We start from the raw sequence: 22,172 nt of genomic DNA, 5'->3' as shown, positions 1-22,172 counted from the left end.
CATACAGAGTGCAAAGACAGAAAGATATTTTCACATCTTCTAAACTTACATATAGACGGCAGCATAAGAACCAAGATGGCGGCACTGGGACCAAGATGGAGGCACTGGGACCAAGACGGAGGCACTGGGACCAAAACAGCGGCACTGGGACCAAGACGACGGTACTGGGACCAAGACGGTGGTACTGGGACCAAGACAGCAGCACCTAATCTACAAGGAATGGAAAAAAAATATGTACGGAGTACAGAGTGCAAAGACAGAAAGACATTTTCACATCTACTATACTTACATATAGACGGCAGCACTGGGACCAAGACGGTAGCACAGGGACCAAGACAGCGGCATCGGGATGGCAGCTACAAACAGTCTAGAGGCAACAGAAAAAAAACATAAGCACAGAGTACAAAATGCAGTGAGAGACAGACAGACATTTTCAAAGCTTCTATACTTACATCGTTATATGACTCATCTGCAGCCTGTGATCACTCTGACGCTGCAGACGAGTCTCAGAACGCTGGAGGAAAGAGGCGGAGGGAGATGGGGACAGTCGCAGAGACTAACTGCGCATGCGCCAGATTCCCTGCCCTGCAGTGTGAATAAATCATAACACACTGCGGGGTGGGATCTCAGGCCCCCGCTGCACGCAGGTGCGATATCAGTACATCAGCTGATGTGAGTTCCAGGGCAGCACACACGGTGCATGCCCGAAAAATGAGAGCACAGCGCAGGCGCCGGTGACGTTAGGAAACACAGAGGAGGTGGCGCCCGCTGCACTGAAGGGATGATTGATGGCTGGGAAGCTGTTGAGTCAGGGGGATAAAACATACCCCCCGGACTCAATACAGGTATGGCGTGCAATTTTTAAAAGTCAATATTTCTGCGTTATTATTTCTGCATTATTAGGGAGCAAAAACATAAGAGCCACCTTCACAGAATGCAGCCTTAGTGCTGCAGAAGGTGGCTCTTTTACCTTAATAGGCCCTGGGGGGGTGACAGGTTCCCTTTAGGCAGTGTAGTTATTGGGCTAAGTTCACGAGTGTACAAAAAATCCTATTTTCATTCATTAAAAAGCGTCTGTTAAATGCCATTGTTAGAGACATTTAGCAGGTTAACAGGCACCAGCATCGGGGCACCGTGACGTAATCACGGGCCACCAATCACTTTCCATGACAGCAGGGGAGACTGCTGATGACTCCATTACGATACTCCTGTAAAAGCCAGCATCTATCTGGCATTCATAGGAGATAGAAATTCTAGCTGATGCATTGTTGTGTATAGTACAAGCGATCAGACAATTGCAGCTTCAAGTCCACTAAGGGGACTATAAAATTTAGTAACAAGTAAAAAAAATGTTTTTTATATTTTTTTTATATTAAATAAATAAAGCACAAAAGTTAAAAGCAACCTCCTTTTACCCCATAAAAAAAATAAGCAAAATAAAAAATACACATACAGTATTAAGTATTGCTGCATTTGTAAATGTTTTATCTATCAAAATATAAAATAAATTAATCTTTTCGGTCAATAACAAGAAAAAAGATTGAAATGCCAGAATTATAGCTGAGGGCCTGCACTTTAAGCCCATATTGGTTATATAACTGTATCTTGAAAATGTTTTGTAAACAACTAAAATGCCAGAACTTAAGTATGTCCCTGGCCAAATATTTTTTAACCTACGGTAACTGAATGTTCACTATGATGGCGAAAAAAAACACTAACATTAAGTTAAGCAACAACTGATATGTTTTCTGTATTTTCTGAAATCATTCTTTTTTCACAGGTGAACATCAGATGGAGCTTATGGATTATGTGGCTGCTAAGTTTCATGAAGAAGCTGGTATTTTTAAGCTTTTGGTAATTAAAAAGATTATCTAATCTATCTAGTAGGGTTACAAAACGAGGTTGCCACACAGTTGAAAGGTGGCTGAGACATGGAGGAAAATTATATACAAGTCTGTGTCCATTAATTGTTTAAAAATTCACTAATAACTCATTTTTATGACCACATGTTATACTGAGACATTTTGTAGTGCTAATGATAGATTTCTAACTACTACTTAGCTAGCTACATCTTCAGTAAAATAGCATACATTGATTTATCAAGGTTGCACACAGCTTAATGATTAGCACTAGGAACCTCTTATTCACAAAAATTGCAATAGCATTTTTTAACCTTTTTTGACTAAACTAATTTTTGATGTTGTGGTTTTCTTTGAGGTAGGGAATGTATAAAATTAGATAAATGATGTTGCTGCAAACATATCAGGTGGTAGATCAAGAGGGTTCAAGAGGATTGAATCTTTTAGAAAGTGACAAACTCTGAAGCAGTTACCTCAGAGCCAAAAAGTTGGGTCTCTTCTACTCTGAACTGAAATCCCAGAGTGGGGATTGAATATCATTTTTACTGTCTGAAGCTGGGAGGCTTTATAATTCTGTATTCTGTAATGCTGAGTGTTTCTTCAAGGCTAGGGTCAGACGGACGTAGATTATTTCATCCAGGAGAATCAGACCAATTGTGCAAATGACACATCAAACTCTGATCAAAGTTTGATCGGAGAGTCAGCATAGTGTCACGAGAGAATCTGAGCACAATGTGAGGAGAAGGTGGAGAACAAAATGTCTTCATCTTCTCCATTGTGTCAGTGCTCGGAAATTGGACTGTATCTGAATCAGATGTCATTTCAGTGCAGTCTGGTGATTTCCATGCAATCATTGACTTGCATGGCCAAGTGCGATCCAAATATCGGACCGAGGAAAAAATAGTACCTGTGTGCAGCCCCATAGACTAACATTGGTCCGAGTACGACCTGATGTTATGTTGGATCACACTCGGATGAAAATACGGTGGTATGAGTGAACCCTAAGGCACTCATGCAGAGATTGAAGTATGCTGTTGGTTGAACTGTTTAACACACTATTATAATACTGACAATGCCATGTACATCTTAGTCCATAAAGCCCATTCAACTGGGCCATATATGTTTAGCGACAGTGGGCACAGAGCAAAAAATCTTTCTGAGAATATTCTTCCAACAAAAGATCTTTCATGAATGATTGATCTTGCATTGAACAAAAGATCTTTCTTCCAGCTTTCAGCCTAATAAATTAAGCAGAAATTTCAAACTATGACACTCTGTGTTTGGTTGGTTAAAACAATAGTTCATTCTTACGTTTTTTCCTGACGAATGATCGTTTTGGTTGAAAGAATTAATTTTCATTGAATTTAAAGAGAATCTGTCACCAGTTTTTTGCCACCAAACCTAAGAGCAGCAGAATATACAGTAAAGACTAAGACCCTAATCCCAGAGATGTGTCCCTTACATAGCTTCTTGCTGTAGTTTTGAGAAAATCACTGTGCTATCAGTAGGAGATTATTACAAGAGGACTAGTAAACCTGCTGCCATGTAGTCCACGATATAGTCCACGATATTCATGAGCTCTGTATAACCGCACCCTACCACTGATTGGTAGTTTTTGGCCTATGCACAGAAAGCTGCCAATCAGTGGTGAGAGCTGGTTATACAGAGCTCAGCATTTGGAAACCTGCTGGATCTGCAGCAGATAAAACTGATTTTAGCAAAACTGTACCACACAGCCTAATAAGTGATGCATCGCTAGAATCAGGGTCTCTGCACCTACATCATGCTGCTTTTAAATGGGGAACAAAAATTTGTTAACAGATTTCGTTTAAAGTGAACATGGCAGCAAAATTTACCTCTTTACTGCTTACGGAGCTTTATTTGTCATTTAACACTGATTTTTAGCAATACCGATGTGTAGGCAAGTTCTTAGCATAATCAGAAAATCAGCTTTTAATTATTGTGCAACAGGTATTATAATTAGCTGGACTAGTCCAAGAGGCATGCACTTAGGCCCCTATTCATCATTGTTAATCCAATTTTACGGCGTAATTTTCTGCTTTTTTATTGGCTTAAGTATATGCGCCTTTTCTCTCTACTTTTTGCACCATTATTTTATGTCTTCCTTTTTCACACTTTTTTTTATATATCATCAACAACTTTGCTTATCTAGATGTCTTAGGGTATGTGCACACGTTCAGATTTTTTCGCGATAAAAACGCGATAAAACGCATTACAAACTGCAGACATATGCATCCTATAATTTAGAATGCATTCTGCAATTTTTGTGCACATGATGCGTTTTTTCCGCAAAAAAACGCATTGCGGTGAAAAAAGCAGCATGTTCATTAATTTTGCGGATTTTCTGCGTTTTTCCCGCTATTCTATGCATTTGGGAAAAAATGCACAAAAACGCATCAAAAACGCAGAAATGTCCAGTTTTTGTCAGGAAATTTCTGCTAGAAAATCCTGACGTGTGCACATACCCTTAGGGTATGTGTCCACGTTCAGGAAACGCTGCGTTTTTGACGCTGCGTCGAGCCGCAGCGTCAAAAACGCAGCGTCCAGATGTTACAGCATAGTGGAGGGGATTTCATGAAATCCCGTCTCCACTATGCATTAAAAGACGCATGCGGCAGACCCGCAAAAACGCACATGCGGCGCGTCTTTTAAGAACGCAGCATGTCCTTACAATGCAGAAAAAACGCAAGGACAGCGCAGGTGACCTGCCAGTGACCTCAGGTGCAGATTTGTTCAGGATTTTACCTGCATAAAATCCTGATGCAATCCTGAACGTGGACACATACCCTTAGGGCCCCTTTCCACTTGTGAGAAAAACGGACGAGTGCAATCCGATAAAAAATCGGATTGCACTCGGACCAATGTTTTTCAATAGGTGACATTCCATTTGCGATTTTTTTCCCAGCCGAAATCGGACTGAGAAAAATCTGTGTCGGCTGAGAAAAAAATCGCAGCATGCTGCGTATTGCTGAGATTCTCGGACGAGACTCGCCAATGCAAGTCAATGGGTGCGAGAAAAAAAACGCATGGAATACGGACCATCCGTATTCCATCCGTTTGTTACGGATACCTTACCATTCTGTGGCACAGAATACTGTAAATAGTCCTGTAAATGACTGTATAAAAATAGTTGCAGAGAAAAAAAACGGATTGCATACGGATGTAAAAACGGATGATGCGATTAAAAAATCGCATTACACTCGCATGACACTCGCATGACAATCGCACACGTTACATCCGTTTTTTCGGTCCGTAAATCGGACCGTTTTTTTCTCACACAAGTGGAAAGGGGCCCTTAGACAGATTCATGAAATGCGACTCTTGCCAAATGAGTTTTCTGGCAGAGTTTTCAGTTTGATGTATTTTTGGTCAAATGTGATTTTTTTCAAGGGTTAAATCCTTTTAATGCTAAAATACATTTAAAAAAAAAAATGGTTCAAGAAAAAAGTGAAAATTGCAGAAATAACTAACAACTGATGTCAGCACACCCCAAAAAACCTGTCTGCTTAGGTTTCCTCACGTAGCATCACATTCTGCTTTACCTGCATTTTTTTCACCAAAACTGAAAGCAGCATTTTTGCTGTCTCAGTGCTTTCTATGGACGAAAAAAAATGCAGAAATAGTTGACATGGTGAAGATTTTTAAAAAAGAAGCAGTTTTACAATTCAGTCAGGAAAAAAACAATCATGTGCATGATATTTCTGAAATCTCATAGCTTTTGCTGGTACTGTAAAAAGCAGTTGTTAATTTACATTAAAGAAAAAGCTGCAAAGAAAACGCAGCAAAAATGCAACTTGTGAACATAGCCTAAGGTATATTAGTTGAACAATCATTTAATGACCTATTGTAATGCTAACACAGCAAGCCCTACACATTTTAGTCAATATTGCACTATCAATCTGGCCATATATGTTCAATGACAGCTCCCTCCTTTCAGGAAGTCCATAAACTTAGGATAGGTGTGTATGGACAGAACTTGCGTCAATGGAGTAGCTGCTGGTGGAGTGAGTTGGAGGAAAATTGTTTACAAGCTAGTTAGAACCAGAAAGAAATAATCAGGGACAAAATCAATGCCGAAAACCTAGAAAGGGTAGCCTGGCTCAAGTCCAAAGGTTTCAGGCAGTAATGTTAGGCAGAGAGAGTACTCGACACTTCAAGGGTCAATCCATTAGGGCAACCCTTTAATAGGCCAGTTGGCAGGACCTTTCATAATGCTCATGCTGCAAAGAAACTCTATAAAACCATTGTCAGTTTTGCTTTCAGGGCCAGAGAAGCAGCATCTGACAGTGAGAAGCAGCACAGGAGAGGGGACAGGATTGTATATGTCACTTACCAAACATAAAGTTTACTTAAAATGGTAAATTATACACTAAAAAATTAAAAGACAGAATTTAAAGTGAACCTGTCAGTAGGCTTGTGCTCAGTAAACTACAGACAGTGTCAGGTTGGCGCCGTTATACTGACTAAAATGATACCTTGGTGATGAAATCCATCTTGTGGTTATTATTATTATTTTTTTTATTATTATTTTTATGATTATTTATTTATATAGCACCATTAATTCCATGGTGCTTTACACTAGAGGGAGTTACATCAAAATACATATATCACAGTAAACAAAACTAACAATGACAAACTGATACAGAGGGAAGAGGATCCCTGCCTTGCTGGCTTACATTCTACAGGATTGTGGGAAATGAGACAGTAGGTCAGGGGTTCCAGTAGCTCCGATGGTGTTGAGGTGGCCGTGTGGTCATTACAGGTTGTAAGCTTGTTTGAGGTTGCTGTTTAACGCCTTAATGACCACCAATATATTTTTTACTGACCTGAGATATAAGAGAATAGCATCCCCATACAGGTGACAATCCAGCAGTTGTCATCTGTATACTATAGCCGACAACATGTTGCATTAACCATGATCAGAGTTGGCACCTTCCATATCTGTTTAACCCCTTAGATGCGGGGAGGCCTGTGGGCGGGGCTTTGTGTTGCTCCACTTACATATTCATCTGTATGGCTTATAACAGCTCAGTGATCCCTCAGTGACCTGCCCTCTATTTTAAATGCTGCATACAATATGGTTTGAAAAAAAAATCACATTCATCAGGCAGGCAGCGGCACATGCTCTGTAGCATAATACGGTTGATAACATGCCTGTTTTCGTTTTAGTTAGACATTTAGTTTTGTTTGAAACAAAAAAATTCTCTACCAGAAATACGATAGATGCTGCTGCACAGGCGCGGGCGCCATTTTGATTAAGATAATATTTTTTACGGGCATATCATTAACTCAAAACTGAAAAAAAAGATTAAACAACAACAACAAAATGGATTTCATCACCCGGGTTTCATTGTAATCAGTATAATGCCGCTGACCAGACACTGTAGATTACTCTGCACAATCTTGCTGACAGGTTCCCTTTAACTGAATCCTTCAGCAGAATTAATTCTCATAATGCAAAAAAATGCCATTGAATTTTCAACCATGTCAAACTATGGCTGCTGTCTCACTAGCAGTATTTGGTCAGTATTTTACATCAGTATTTGGAAGCCAAAACCAGGAGTGGGTGATAAATGCAGAAGTGGTGAATATGTTTCTATTATACTTATCCTCTAATTCTTCCACTCCTGGTTTTGGCTTGCAAATACTGATGTAAAATACTGACCAAATACTGCTAGTGTGACGGCAGCCTATTAGGGTACGTACCTGCAGCGCCCCAAAGTCCTGGTTCGTTGCAGTAATGTTATTCTTCCACCAGGGGGAGTGATGTTACGTCTGAAGGCAATGAAGGAGATCTTCTGTCCAGGTATCACAGCCACACACACACTTCACACTCCAGTCCACCAGGGGGAGCAAAGGGTTCTATCTATTAGGCCACTCCTCACATTAGGGTAAAACTGGTGGGTTGGGGAGGAAGTTAGGGAGTTCCTGGCTGGGGACCGACGAGGAAAGGTCTCCAGTTCGAGCTGGCTGGAGTGATCTCCAGTCAGATCCAGACTGCGGTCTGAGGAGGACGAGGGTACACGGAGCTGCGCCTGCATCCCATGCGGCAGCATCCCAGGAAAGGACACGAAGAGAATTGTGCTGTAGTGAGTGAGAAAAGAAGTCATAGCAACAGGAGTGAAACATCAGTGGGAGACCAGCTAGAAGCAGGCTGCCTCCATCTGAAGCGCAGATCCGGTAGCCAGAACACCGAGGGAGTAAAGAGCTCTATGCCGTTACTTCAGAGACTGGCAGGACAGTTAATTCCACGTTAGCTGCCCGACCTTAATACCTTAGAAGACACGGTGGCAACTTGTGGGGGCCAGGGCGTCTCTAGGGTCCCTATAAAAAGCCTCAGGCCATCAGTCATACGGGTTTGTTCTATCCGACCACGGGGAACAGTGAGAGGAGTAACAACAATGAGGACCTTATTGGAGCTTATGCAAGTAGGGACCTACTGTGTTACTGTGCGCTAGAGGAAGGCTACTGAATTCCTCCTGGATAAGGGGACTCTGGATTTGCCTTCAGACTGGCCGGACTCTGCCTACCCTGTGGTCCCTACCCTGGACTGTGGATGCTGAAGCCTTCAGTAAAGGTAAAGAGACTGCACCCTTGTGTCCTCGTTATTCACTGCGCCTTGCACCATCTACACTCTGGGAAGCCCTGGAGACATACTTCACCTGTGGGAAGGTATACCATCTAGCTGCCATAACATCACCCCAGTGGACCCCTAAGCAGCGTCGGTCACCCTGACCGAATACCACAGGTGGCGTCACGAACACTATCCTATAAGCCACGGACCGGGTCCAGCCACCGTGACATCCCCACCGACTACAGAAGGGGCCCGGTACCGAGTACCCCATTGCTCTGACGTGGGGGCGATCCATACCCATGATCAAACACGCAGCAGCCAGCTGTGACCGCATAGTCAATGGGATTTCTAGAAATTCCATGTCCACTATGTGTCCATAGTCATCTGCGGATCACCCATGAAGATTGACATGCGGCGTCTCCAGACAGCAGCATGTCAATTTCTCTTGCAGAATCACTAGTCTCCGTAAAATAAATTTCACTAATAGAATATATTGAATGCGGTAAATCTGCATGGTTCAGTGATCAAATGCAGATTTACTTACGTTCAATAGAAGCAATTTCTATATCCACATCTGTGTTTCAGCATTTTCTTGTCACTATATATGAATGAGACCATGCATTGCAATTGTTTACCATTGTGCATCATTTGATTTGACACTTCTCAGACTGTAGAAGTGAAATCCTATGTTGTGAATATTTAACCACTAGTTTTTGAAAAGGCTATGGAAACTATGTTAAAAATGTTCAGGCTATGATCAATTTCTGATCTTGATCTTAGATTATTGATTCTATAATGGCTCTATTCCGAGTGGATTTTAGTGGGCGTGGAGAGTTGGCTGAAAGACAGCAGAAACTAGCTCAGATGTTGTCTAGGCTTCAGAAGATTTCAGAAGGTGAGAGTTTCCTAAATTATTAACATTATATTATTTTGTTATTTTAAAAGACAGCAATCACTTCTTCAAACACCTTTCCATATGTTGTGTGCTTTAGTATACAGGACTTATAAGCAAATCCTCATACACATGGCATTACTTCTACACTTGATGTACCTTAAAGGGACACTGTCACCTGAATTTGCAGGGAACAATCTTCAGCCATGGAGGCGGGGTTTTTGGGTGTTTGATTCACCCTTTCCTTACCCGCTGGCTGCATGCTGGCTGAAATATTGGATTGAAGTTCATTCTCTGTCCTCCATAGTACACGCATGCGCAAGGCAAGATTGCCTTGTGCAGGCATGTACTACGGAGGACAGAGAATGAACTTCAATCCAATATTGCAGCCAGCATGCAGCCAGCGGGTAAGGAAAGGGTGAATCAAACACCCAAAAACCCTGCCTCCATGGCTGAAGATTGTTCCCTCCAAATTCAGGTGACAGTTTCCCTTTAAAGAGAACCTGTCATCAGGATTTTATATCCGAAACTATTGGCATGTATGCAATGTGTAAAAGGTGCTTTCATGCTATTTAAATCCTTATTCACTTTGCTCTTTTTGAGAAATCCATAGTTGAAATTGTTTGCTGATGAGTTGCAAATACACTTACAGCTTTCCTTCTTGTCCTCCTTTTCCATGATGCGTGCCTCCTGTCTGTGAATGACAGGTCACTGAAACATGTAAGACCTAGAGACTTCCTGTCTCCACTGGAAGTCGGCAAGGAATAGTGAGACAAGGTGGGAGAGCTGTAGGTGCAGTGCACACTCATTGCTAGTGTTGAGCATTCCGATACTGCAAATATCGGGTATTGGCCGATATTCTCTGTATTGGAGTTCCGATAATTAGTTCCGATAATTTTACAATATCGAATACCGGAATCGGAAGTTCCACTAATGCAATGAGACAGTTTTATTCTATTCAGCCAATGAGGATCCTAAGAAGTGTGGGCACATCCTGTTGGGCATGTTAGCCATGTTAACTAATGGCATGGCTGTGATTGGCTGCTGAAATGATGTCGGTGGTGGGCGGTGCGTGGCGGAGACTGCGTGTCTGTGCGGGTCTGCCGGGGGTCTGTACGGGCCTCTCAGGGGTCGGTGCGGGCCTATTGGGGGTCTGTACGGGCCTCTCGGGGGTCTGTGCTGCCTGCCGGGGGTCTGTACGGGCCTCTCGGTGGTCTGTGCGGGCCTGCTGGGGGTCTGTACAGGCATTTAGGGGTCTGTGCGGGCTGCCGGGGGTCTGTACGGGCCTCCCGGGGGTCTGTGTGGCCTGCCGGGGGTCTGTACAGGCCTCTCGGGGGTCTGTGCGGGCCTGCTGGGGGTCTTTGTGTCTGTGTGCAGACATCATCCGATGGGACTACAAGTCTGCCTGCTACAATGACAGTGATTGACACATTAGCCAATGATGGGACAGTAGTAGTCCCATCATCCGGCTAATGTGTTGAATGTAAAAAAAAAAAAAAAACATACATACTACATACATACTACATACATACTATATACTACATACATACTACATACAACATACTACATACATACCTCGTACTACATACATACATACTACATACCACATACATACAACATACCACATACATACAACATACATACTACATACATACTACGTACAACATACTACATACATAATACATACATACAACATACTATATACTACATACATACAACATACTACGTACATACTGCGTACATACTACATACATACTACATACATACTACATACATACTACATACAATACATTCAATACATACATATAGACATACAGTACATATAACAGAGAGTACATACTCACCATCACTTGTCACTTTGTTCCCACGAAGCCAGTGTCATCTGTAAAAATTATTAAAATGACAAACAAAAAATATACTCCCTGATCGCAGAAATCCACGAGTGTCCCACCACGATGTCCTGTGGAGAACAGCAGCATCAGCTGATGCGACCGCTCTCTAGGGGCTCCAGGAATACAATGATGGGAGGAAGGTATCCTTCCGCACTGTATTCCTCCGCCGCTGTAAAAAATTAGTCACTAGTCTCACTTTTGGCATTGCTGTGTGAGAAATTTCCCACGCAGCGAATGCCATAAAGTGAGACTCTGAACTAAGGTAACCTCTCAGTGATGCATTGCAGAAGCCATTGTCTCCTGTCAGTGTGTCACTGAAGGTCCTATAGAGCAGTGATATCACCCGATATCACTGTTCTATAGGGGAGATCGTCGTGGGACACTCGTTATTAATTGGACTACGGCGGACAGGGAGTATATGGTTTATTATTTTACATTTTTTGCAGGCGCTGAAGTATGGTAAGTATGGTTAAATTAAGAATATTAAAATACTTTTTTCTGGCTGTCAGATGAGAGAAAAATGATGCTCCCCGAGACCCTCCTTTACCATCCCCTGGCCATCCTGATCTGTCCCCTGGCCCGGCGACATCTTTCTGGAAAAAAAATGGTGGGCGCATGCGCAGTGCGCCCGCCAAGATCTGCCGGCCGGTACTTGGCAACAATAGGACATTTTTCCTTTTGGTTCCTTTTGATCACTGTGATAGACCCTATATAAAATAAAAAAAATAGTCAATCATATCCCCCTTTGTCACACCCTTAGATAAAATTTATAAAATATATTTTTTTCTATTCTTTGCAGTTGGGTTAAGGGTTAGGGTTGTGGTTAGAATTGTTTTTTTTTCAAAAGTAAAAAACAAAACAAAAACGATATGACGGCTAGTGTTGCGCGCAAGTGCTCACTACTCAAGTTTGCATCGGGTGCTCAGGTGTGAAGGGTATCGCGGATCCCCTCATGATTTTTTGGGGGTATCAAACAGCCGTGAAATATACGGGGTGGGGAGTCGAGCATGTCACTTGATCACCTGCGATATTTGGTGTATACCTGAGCACCTGATACAAACTGGAGTAGCAAGCAGTTGCGCTCTACATTAACCCCTTAAGCCCCGAGGGTGGTTTGCACGTTAATGACCGGGCCAATTTTTACAATTCTGACCACTGTCCCTTCATGAAGTTATAACTCTACATAGTTATTAAGGTTGAAGGAAGACTTTAAGTCCATCTAGTTCAACCCATAGCCTAACCTAACATGCCCTAACATGTTGATCCAGAGGAAGGCAAAAAAAAAACCATGCGGCAAATAGTAAGCTCCACTTTGGGGAAAAAAATTCCTTCCCGACTTCACATACGGTAATCAGACTAGTTCCCTGGATCAACGCCCTTATCAAGGAATCTAGTATATATACCCTGTAACATTATACTTTTCTAGAAAGGTATCCAGTCCCTTCTTAAATTTAAGTAGTGAATCACTCATTACAACATCATACGGCAGAGAGTTCCATAGTCTCACTGCTCTTACAGTAAAGAATCCGCGTCTGTTATTATGCTTAAACCTTCTTTCCTCCAGCCGTAAAGGATGCCCCCTTGTCCCTGTCTCAGGTCTATGATTAAAAAGATCATCAGACAGGTCATTGTACTGTCCCCTCATATATTTATACATTAAAATAAGATCACCCCTTAGTCTTCGTTTTTCCAAACTAAATAGCCCCAAGTGTAATAACCTATCTTGGTATTGCAAACCCCCAGTCCTCTAATAACCTTGGTTGCTTTTCCCTGCACCCGCTCTAGTTCAGCTATGTCTTTCTTATACACCGGAGACCAGAACTGTGCACAGTATTCTATGTGTGGTCAAACTAGTGACTTGTATAGAGGTAAAATTATGTTCTCCTCATGTGCATCTATGCCTCTTTTAATGCATCCCATAATTTTATTTGCCTTTGTAGCAGCTGCCTGACACTGGCCACTGAATAGGAGTTTGTCATCCACCCATACACCCAGGTCTTTTTCATTGACGGTTTTGCCCAGAGTTTTAGAATTAAGCACATAGTTATTCATCTTATTACTTCTACCCAAGTACCTTACATTTATCCCCATTAAAGCTTATTCGCCATTTATCAGCCCAAGCTTCTAGTTTACATAAATCATCCTGTAATATAAAATTGTCCTCCTCTGTATTGATTACCCTGCAGAGTTTAATGTCATCGGCAAATATTGAAATTCTGCTCTGAATGCCCCCTACAAGGTCATTAATAAATATGTTAAAAAGAAGAGGGCCCAATACTGACCCCTGTGGTACCCCACTGCTAACCGCGACCCAGTCCGAGTGTGCTCCATTAATAACCACCCTTTGTTTCCTATCCCTGAGCCAGCTCTTAACCCACTTACACATATTTTCCCCTATCCCCATTATTCTCATTTTATGTATCAACCTTTTGTGTGGCACCGTATCAAAGGCTTTTGAAAAGTCCATATACACTACGTCCACTGGGTTCCCTTGGTCCAGTCCGGAACTTACCTCTTCATAGAAGGTGATCAGATTAGTCTGACATGAACGGTCCTTCGTAAACCCGTGCTGATACTGGGTCATGAGGTTATTCCACTTCAGATACTCCAGTATAGCATCCCTTAGAATGCCCTCCAGGATTTTACCCACAGTAGAGGTTAAGCTTACTGGCCTATAATTACCGAGTTCAGTTTTTGTCCCCTTTTTGAATATTGGCACCACATTTGCTACACGCCAGTCCTGTGGTACAGACCCTGTTTTTATGGAGTCTTTAAAGATTAAAAATAATGGTCTATCAATGACTGTACTTAGTTCCCGCAGTACTCGGGGGTGTATCCCATCCGGGCCCGGAGATTTGTCAACTTTAGTGATTTTTAGACGCCGCCGTACTTCCTGCTGGATTAAGCAGGTGACATTTAATGGGGAATTTTTATCACTAGTCATTTTGTCTGCCATGGGATTTTCTTGTGTAAATACTGATGAAAAAAAGTCATTTAGCATATTGGCTTTTTCCTCATCCTCATCCACCATTTCACCCAGACTATTTTTAAGGGGGCCAACACTATCATTTTTTAGTTTCTTACTATTTACGTAGTTAAAGAATATTTTGGGATTATTTTTACTCTCTCTGGCAATGAGTCTCTCTGTCTCAATCTTTGCTGCTTTGATTTGCTTTTTAGAGAATTTATTTAATTTTCTGTATTTATTTAATGCCTCATCACTACCTACCGTACTTCCTTTAATTCTCTAAATGCTTTTTTTGTCACTTATTGCGCCCCTTACAGCTCTATTTACCCATATTGGTTTCCTCCTATTTCTAGTATGTTTATTCCCATACGGTATATACTGTGCACAGGTCCTATCCAGGATGCTAATAAATGTCTCCCATTTTCTTTGTGTATTTTTATGTCTCAGGATATCGTCCCAGTTAATTGCACCAAGATCCTCTCTCTTCCTCTGGAAATTTGGCCTCCTGAAGTTTAGTGTCCTTGTAACACCCTTACTACACATCTTTTTAAAGGATACATGAAAACTTATTATTTGTGATCACTATTCCCCAAGTGACCCCCAACCCTTATATTTGATATGCGGTCTGGCCTGTTGGTTAATATTAGGTCTAGCAGTGCCCCCCTTCTTGCTGGGTCCTGAACCAGTTGTGAAAGGTAATTGTCTCTCATAGTTGTCAAAAACCGATTACCTTTGCTGGAACTGCAGGTTTCTGTTCCCCAATCTATTTCAGGGTAGTTGAAGTCCCCCATAATAATGACTTCTCCTTGAGTCGCAGCTTCATCTATTTGCTTTACGAGAATATTCTCTGTTGCTTCCATTATTTTTGGAGATTTGTAACAAACCCCTATCAGTAATTTATTATTTTTCCCCCTCTCCTTATCTCCACCCACAGGGACTCTACATTTTCATTAGATTCACCTATATTATCACGTCGGATGGGTTTTAAGGACAATTTTACATATTGACACACCCCTCCCCCTGGCCTATCCATTCGGTCATTTCAGAACAGACTATAACCCTGCAAGTTAACAGCCCAGTCATGGCTCTCATCCAGCCACGTTTCAGATATCCCCACCATGTCATAATTATGCTCCAACAACATTAGTTCTAATTCGTCCATTTTGTTGGTGAGGCTTCTGGCATTAGTATACATACATTTTATGTATCTCTCTGGAACGCTTCAACGGATCTCGGTGATTCTGACAATGTTTTCTCGAGATATTGTGTACTTCATGATAGTGGAAAAATTTATTTGATATTACCTGCATTTATTTGTGGAAAAAAAGTAAATTTGGAGAAAATTTAGAAAATTTCGCAATTTTCCAACTTTGAATTTTTATGCCCTTAAATCACAGAGATATGTCACACAAAATACTTATGGCCGGCGTCACACTAGCGAGTTTTACGAATGTATGAGAGGCTCAGGAAATACGGATTGCATACGGTATAATGATCCTCTATGGCCCAGCTGCTATCTGCCGTATTTTACTGATCCGTATTGTTTGTCACCGTATTGCGCAAAAAATACGCCAATGAAAGTCTATGGGGGCGAGAAAAATACGGATTACACACGGACCAACAGTGTGACTTGCGAGAAATACGCAGCGGTGTTATGGAGAAAAGCCAGCAATTCAGTGCGGTGTACAGTAAAATCACACTGACAGGTTAGAATAGAATAGCTAAAATAAATGTCTACACATAGTATGAGTGAGACATTATATATATATATCTCAATATCTGCCCTCAGTCACTGGCTTTCCCACTCTGGCGGAGAAAATTGCGCGGGAGCCCACGCCAATTTTTGTCCGCGATTTAACCCTTTAATTTAATAGCTAGAGCCACCAAATTTGACACACATACACTTCTTACATTACTAAAGAGGAATATGTAATAAAAGAATGGATATGAGATGGTTTACTGTATGTAAACCATGTCTCATATCATGTCGGGTTTGAGAAGGAGATAGGAAAAGCCGGCAATTGAATTACCGGCTTTTCTGCTATCTAGCGCTGTATGAAATATTTATATATATATATGTGTGTGTCACTGACATATATAGTAAGATTGCTCTCACTAAGTGTATTGGGGACACTCGCTTGGCACGGGATTAACGTAGTCAGGCACGATTTTTGAACACAAAACAGTCCATGCGGTTTATTAAAGTGTCATAAACCGGGTTATGCACAGTTCATATTATACATTCCATAGAACACAATAGGCACCAACTGGTGATATTAACTTGCAGCTTTGTCTTAACACTTCATTTACGGTTTTGACTCACGGACACTAAACATGCTGGACCTCTCACTTCGTCCAGTTCCCATGGGTGTCCGTACGCCGTACACTTCACCAATGTCCATGGAGCACAACAGGCACCAACATACGACATTACGGTTTTAACTCACGTTTACGGCTTTGTCTCACAGACACTAAACATGCTGGACCTCTCACTTCGCCCAGTTACCATGGGTGTCTGTACGCCGTACACTTCACCAATGTCCCAAGTCACATACAGCGCATATGACACTGGGTCGCGGTCTCTAAACATGCCGAACCTCACTCCGTTCAGTCACCGTGGGAGACCACACAGTTCATGGAACATCACAAGCACCAACAGTCTGTATAGGTACCTGATGGGAGCTCCTGCTCCACCTGCTGACTCCTCGTCAGTCCACTCCTCCGGGAAAGCTGCCTCACAGGGATCACCATCTTGCCTGGGCAGCATATCTTAGTCAGTCCAGACCCACCGAAGGACGGTAGCTTCCCCACATGAACCGCACATGTGACCTGTCCAGGTGCTATTCAGGACCTCGTCCAACACCCCCAGGCCACCAGCAAGTCCAAAGCCCCACCATGTGCTCTTCAGGACTCCTACTCCCAGGAAATCCAACACAGGCTGTTCAGTATGCTATTCAGGACTCCTACTCCCAGGAAATCAACACACGAGGCTCACCAGGTCCAAAGCCCCACCATGCGCTATTCAGGACTCCTACTACCAGGAAATCCAACACAGGTGGTTCAGTGTGCTATTCAGGGATCTGGTCCTACTCCCAGGACCTCCCAACACACAGGCTCTCCAGGACCTTCCACTGGAACCACACTGGAACATGTGACCCACACCCTGGTCACATTATATACCCTTAACCACTCCCCTGGATGGGAGTGTGGATGTGTGGCTAGTTTGTCCCACCCATCTCACACAACTAGCCTAGTAAGTCTCCCCTACAGCTACACCATACTTATACACACTTGAGGGACTACAGGTCCCAGAACAACAACATTGCATCAGACTTACTACGCAGACTCCCTCTGCGACACATATCGGCCATTCACAACACAGCCAGTCACTGTTTCACCACGATTATCACAATAGATATGCCTCCATGCACATCCCAAAGAGCACTCACAGCGCCCCCTAGCTGTCACAGGGGTCACTGTATCACAATATAGACAGTATATATGTTTTTACGATTTATTTGAGCCCATGGATCCATTGTATGTCCGTATTGCAAGCCTGCGAGAAAATCTCCCAGTACGGATGCCATACAGATTACATACGGAGGATGCCATGCGCAAAATACGCTGACACACCCTGCCTACGGATGACATACGGATCACTATTTTGGGGACTTTTCTGCGTATTACGGCTGTAAAAAACAGACCGTACTTTCATACACTGAGTGTGACGCCGGCCTAATAAGTAACATTTCCCACATGTCTACTTTACATCAGCACAATTTTGGAAATAACTTTTTTTTGGTTAGGGAGTTATAAGGGTTTCAAAGTTGACCAGCAATTTCTCATTTTTACAACACCATTTTTTTTAGGGACCACATCACATTTGAAGTCATTTTGAGGGGTCTATATGATAGAAAATACCCAAGTTTGACACCATTCTAAAAACTGCACCCCTCAAGGTGCTCAAAACCACATTCAAACCCTTTTGGTGCTTCACAGGAATTTTTGGAATGTTTAAAAAACAATTAATATTTAATTTTTTTTCACTAAAAATTTATTTCAGCTCCAGTTTGTTTTATTTTACCAAGGGTAACAGGAGAAAATGGACCCCAAAAGTTGTTGTACAACTTGTCCTGAGTACCCCGATACCCCATATGTAGGGATAAACCACTGTTTGGGCGCATGGCAAAGCTTGGAAGGGAAGGAGCGCTATTTGACTTTTCAATGCAAAATTGGCTGGAATTGAGATGGGACGCCATGTTGCGTTTGGAGAGCCACTAATGTGCCTAAACATTGAAAACCCCCACAAGTGACACCATTTTGGAAAGTAGACCCCCTAAGGATCTTATCTAGATGTGTTGTGAGAGCTTTGAACCCCCAAATGTTTCACTACAGTTTATGACGCAGAGCCGTGAAAATAAAAATTCTTTTTTTCCCACAAAAATTATATTTTAGCCCCCAGTTTTGTATTTTACCAAGGGTAACAGGAGAAATTGGACCCCAAAAGTTGTTGTGCAGTTTGTCCTGAGTACGCTGATACCCCATATGTGGGGGGTAACCACCGTTTTGGCGCATGGCAGAGCTTGGAAGGGAAGGACCGCCTTTTGGAATGCAGACTTAGATGGAATGGTCTGCAGGCGTCACATTGCGTTTGCAGAGCCCCTAATGTACCTAAACAGTAGAAACCCCCCACAAGTGACCCCATATTGGAAACAAGACCCCCCCAAGGATCTTATCTAGATGTGTTGTGAGAACTTTGAACCCCCACGTTTTTCACTACAGTTAATAACGCAGAGCTGTGAAAATAAAAAATAATTTTTTTCCACAAAAATTATCTTTATTACCAAGTGTTAGGGGTTGAGTTCCCGCCTCGGCACAGGGGGAATCTCGGGCCATCTCCGCTGCGGTCTCCCATTCTTCTCCTGCCACAGTGGAGCCTGCTCAGTGGAGACGTCGGTCACAGCGTCTTGCTCAGTCTCACTCTGTGCAAAGGGTTACTGCTGCTTTTCCAGCTTCTGCCATTGAAGCCAGTGCTGGGCAGCAGCGAGCAGACGCTTTTGGGACTAAGTCCTGCTTTTCCCCTTCTGAGCATGCCCAGGGTAAGATCTCTCATTGGAGATTGAGGATCACATGCTTAGATACTGCAGCAAAACTCATTGGTTCTCCAGGAAGGTCCTGAAGTTGCTCAGGCTCTGTGGCAGCCTCTCATTGGTCCTTCTAGGAAGGTCCTGTACTTGTTGCAGCTATAAAAGGTTCACATGGCCTCACGGCCATGCGCTAGTATCAAATCTAAGTGATGTGCTTTGCGCCAGTGTGGTTATGTGTATATGTGTTCAGGGACCTGGCTGAAATAAGCCCCTAGAATACTGGCACCTCCGGTGAGGAGATTGTGTGTATGGATTCAGGGCCCCGGCTGAAATAAGCCCCTAGAATACCGGCTCCTCCGGTGAGGAGATTGTATGATTGCCTCTTTGATTGCATAACCACAAACTGCTATCTGCTCGGCAGTTGATGTGTACTCCTGTGAGTTTAACAGGACACAGTGCTTTCTTTAGGCGACTCTGTGAAGTAACAGAGTTCGCTTCTACCGCCATATAGGGCCGCCATTTCCCAGCAGCAGGCTCTCTCCTGCACGGTGGACCCCGGGCTGCGAACGCACCAAACAATATCTCTCTATTTACTCTGTGCGTTCCGCCAGCCCTAACAGAATACTAGCACCAGGGTCTGGCTAGTAAATGGCTGACAATCAGCGTTTACAGCGGTACATCCAGCAGCTGGAGGGTAGTTTGGCGGCTCTTGAGCGCACAACCTCAGCTGTGGATGTTACCGCAGTCGCTGTTCAGGCTGCAAGTGTAGCTGCAGACAGTTTGTCCTCTGCCACCCCTGCTCCGACTTTATCCCGTGTCCCGCTTCCAGACAAGTTTTCTGGTGACAGTAAGCTATGTCGGGGATTCGTGAGTCAGTGTTCCATACATCTAGAGCTCCTGGCTGCACGTTTTCCTATGGAACAGGCGAAAGTGGAATTTATTTTATCCCTTTTGTCGGGCAGGGCGTTGGAGTGGGCAACGCCGCTATGGGAGCGTAATGATCGTGTGGTGTAGAGTGCTCCTCTCTTCCTGGACGCTCTGAAACAGGTCTTTTTGGGACCTCGTGTTACCCACGATACCGCGCTTCAATTGTTGGCAATAACACAGGGTTCGTCCATGGTCAGCCAGTTCGCTGTCCAATTCCGGACTCTGGCCTCTGAGCTGGAGTGGCAGGATAAAGTCCTTATTCCGGTGTTCTGGAAAGGACTGGCAGACCATGTGAAGGACACCTTTGTCACCAGGGAGATTCCCGCCACACTGGAGGAGCCCATTTCAATATCTACCCGCATCGACCTCCGTTTTAACGAGTGGAGGTTAGAGCTGACCCAGTGTAGGCAGAGGTTTCGGCTGGCTCCTACCTTCTCCAGCCCTATAGAATCTCTTGTTCAGGCGTCTGACTCCCATGAGGCCATGGAGGTTTCTCAAGCGGGACCTAAGTCTCAGACCGCTCGAGTACCCGTGGTTTGTAAAAATTTCCAACAGCTAGGACATTACGCCAATAAATGTCCACGGCGGTTGGGAAACGATCGCGTCTAGTAACCATTGGAGGAGGTTCACTAGACACAGCGGCGTTTTCCTCCAAGCTGTCCTTCAAAGGGACAATCATGTTAGGCTCATCCTCTCTAACAGTTGAGCTTTGTGTCGATTCTGGAGCAGAGGGGAATTTCATGTCCTCTGCTTTTGCTCTGAGCCATGCAATACCTCTGGTGATGCTCGCCAAACAGGTAACTGTTAGAGTAGTGAATGGGTCGACACTTCCTTCACAAATCACACACCAGACTGTCCCTTTCACGTTATCCATGTCCCCTTCTGTTATGCTGTGCTATCAGGCAACACAGTGTGCAGTAATCAGCGCACATACAGTGATATGGCAATAACCCAAAAACAATAGAACAAGCTCTGAGACGTGGAATCTCTGCAGACCGCAATACCTAAACCTATCCTCACACAACTAAAAGCAGCAGTGGATTGCGCCTAACACTACCTATGCAACTCGGCACTGCCTGAGGAGCTGACTAGCCTGAAGATAGAAATACAAGCCTGACTTGCCTCAGAGAAATACCCCAAAGGAATAGGCAGCCCCCCACATATAATGACTGTTAGCAAGATGAAAAGACAAAACGTAGGAATGAAATAGATTCAGCAAAGTGAGGCCCGATATTCTAGACAGAGCGAGGATAGCAAAGAGAACTATGCAGTCTACAAAAAACCCTAAAGCAAAACCACGCAAAGGAAGGCAAAAAGACCCACCGTGCCGAACTAACGGCACGGCGGTGCACCCTTTGCGTCTCAGAGCTTCCAGCAAAAGAGAATAGCACAGCTGGACAGAAAAAACGGGAACAAAAACAAGTAACACTTATCTAGCAGAGCAGCAGGCCACAGGAAAGATGCAGTAGCTCAGATCCAACACTGGAACATTGACAAGGAGCAAGGAAGACAGACTCAGGTGGAGTTAAATAGCAAGGCAGCCAACGAGCTCACCAAAACACCTGAGGGAGGAAGCCCAGAGGCTGCAATACCACTTGTGACCACAGGAGTGAATTCAGCCACAGAATTCACAACAGTACCCCCCCCTTGAGGAGGGGTCACCGAACCCTCACCAGAACCCCCAGGCCGACCAGGATGAGCCACATGAAAGGCACGAACAAGATCTGGGGCATGGACATCAGAGGCAAAAACCCAGGAATTATCCTCCTGAGCATAACCCTTCCATTTGACCAGATACTGGAGTTTCCGTCTAGAGACACGAGAATCCAAAATTTTCTCCACAATATACTCCAATTCCCCCTCCACCAAAACAGGGGCAGGAGGCTCCACAGATGGAACCATAGGTGCCACGTATCTTCTCAACAACGACCTATGGAATACATTATGTATGG

General features: G+C 43.4%; 1 protein-coding gene across 1 annotated transcript in view; it reads left to right on the top strand.

The window, feature by feature from the left end:
- DMC1 (DNA meiotic recombinase 1) overlaps positions 1-22,172 on the top strand; it is a 286,638-nt gene that overhangs the window by 173,468 nt on the left and 90,998 nt on the right. The window contains exons 8-9 of the mRNA XM_069737606.1: positions 1,781-1,854; positions 9,235-9,349. Of these exons, the coding sequence (XP_069593707.1) occupies positions 1,781-1,854; positions 9,235-9,349 (189 nt within the window). The remainder of the gene's footprint in view (positions 1-1,780; positions 1,855-9,234; positions 9,350-22,172) is intronic.

The sequence above is a fragment of the Ranitomeya imitator genome, chromosome 8 (genome assembly GCF_032444005.1).
Source record: "Ranitomeya imitator isolate aRanImi1 chromosome 8, aRanImi1.pri, whole genome shotgun sequence".
NCBI classification, from domain to species: Eukaryota; Metazoa; Chordata; class Amphibia; order Anura; family Dendrobatidae; genus Ranitomeya; species Ranitomeya imitator.
Note: the sequence above shows the minus strand (reverse complement) of the source record. Positions and strands in the feature narration are given on the sequence as shown.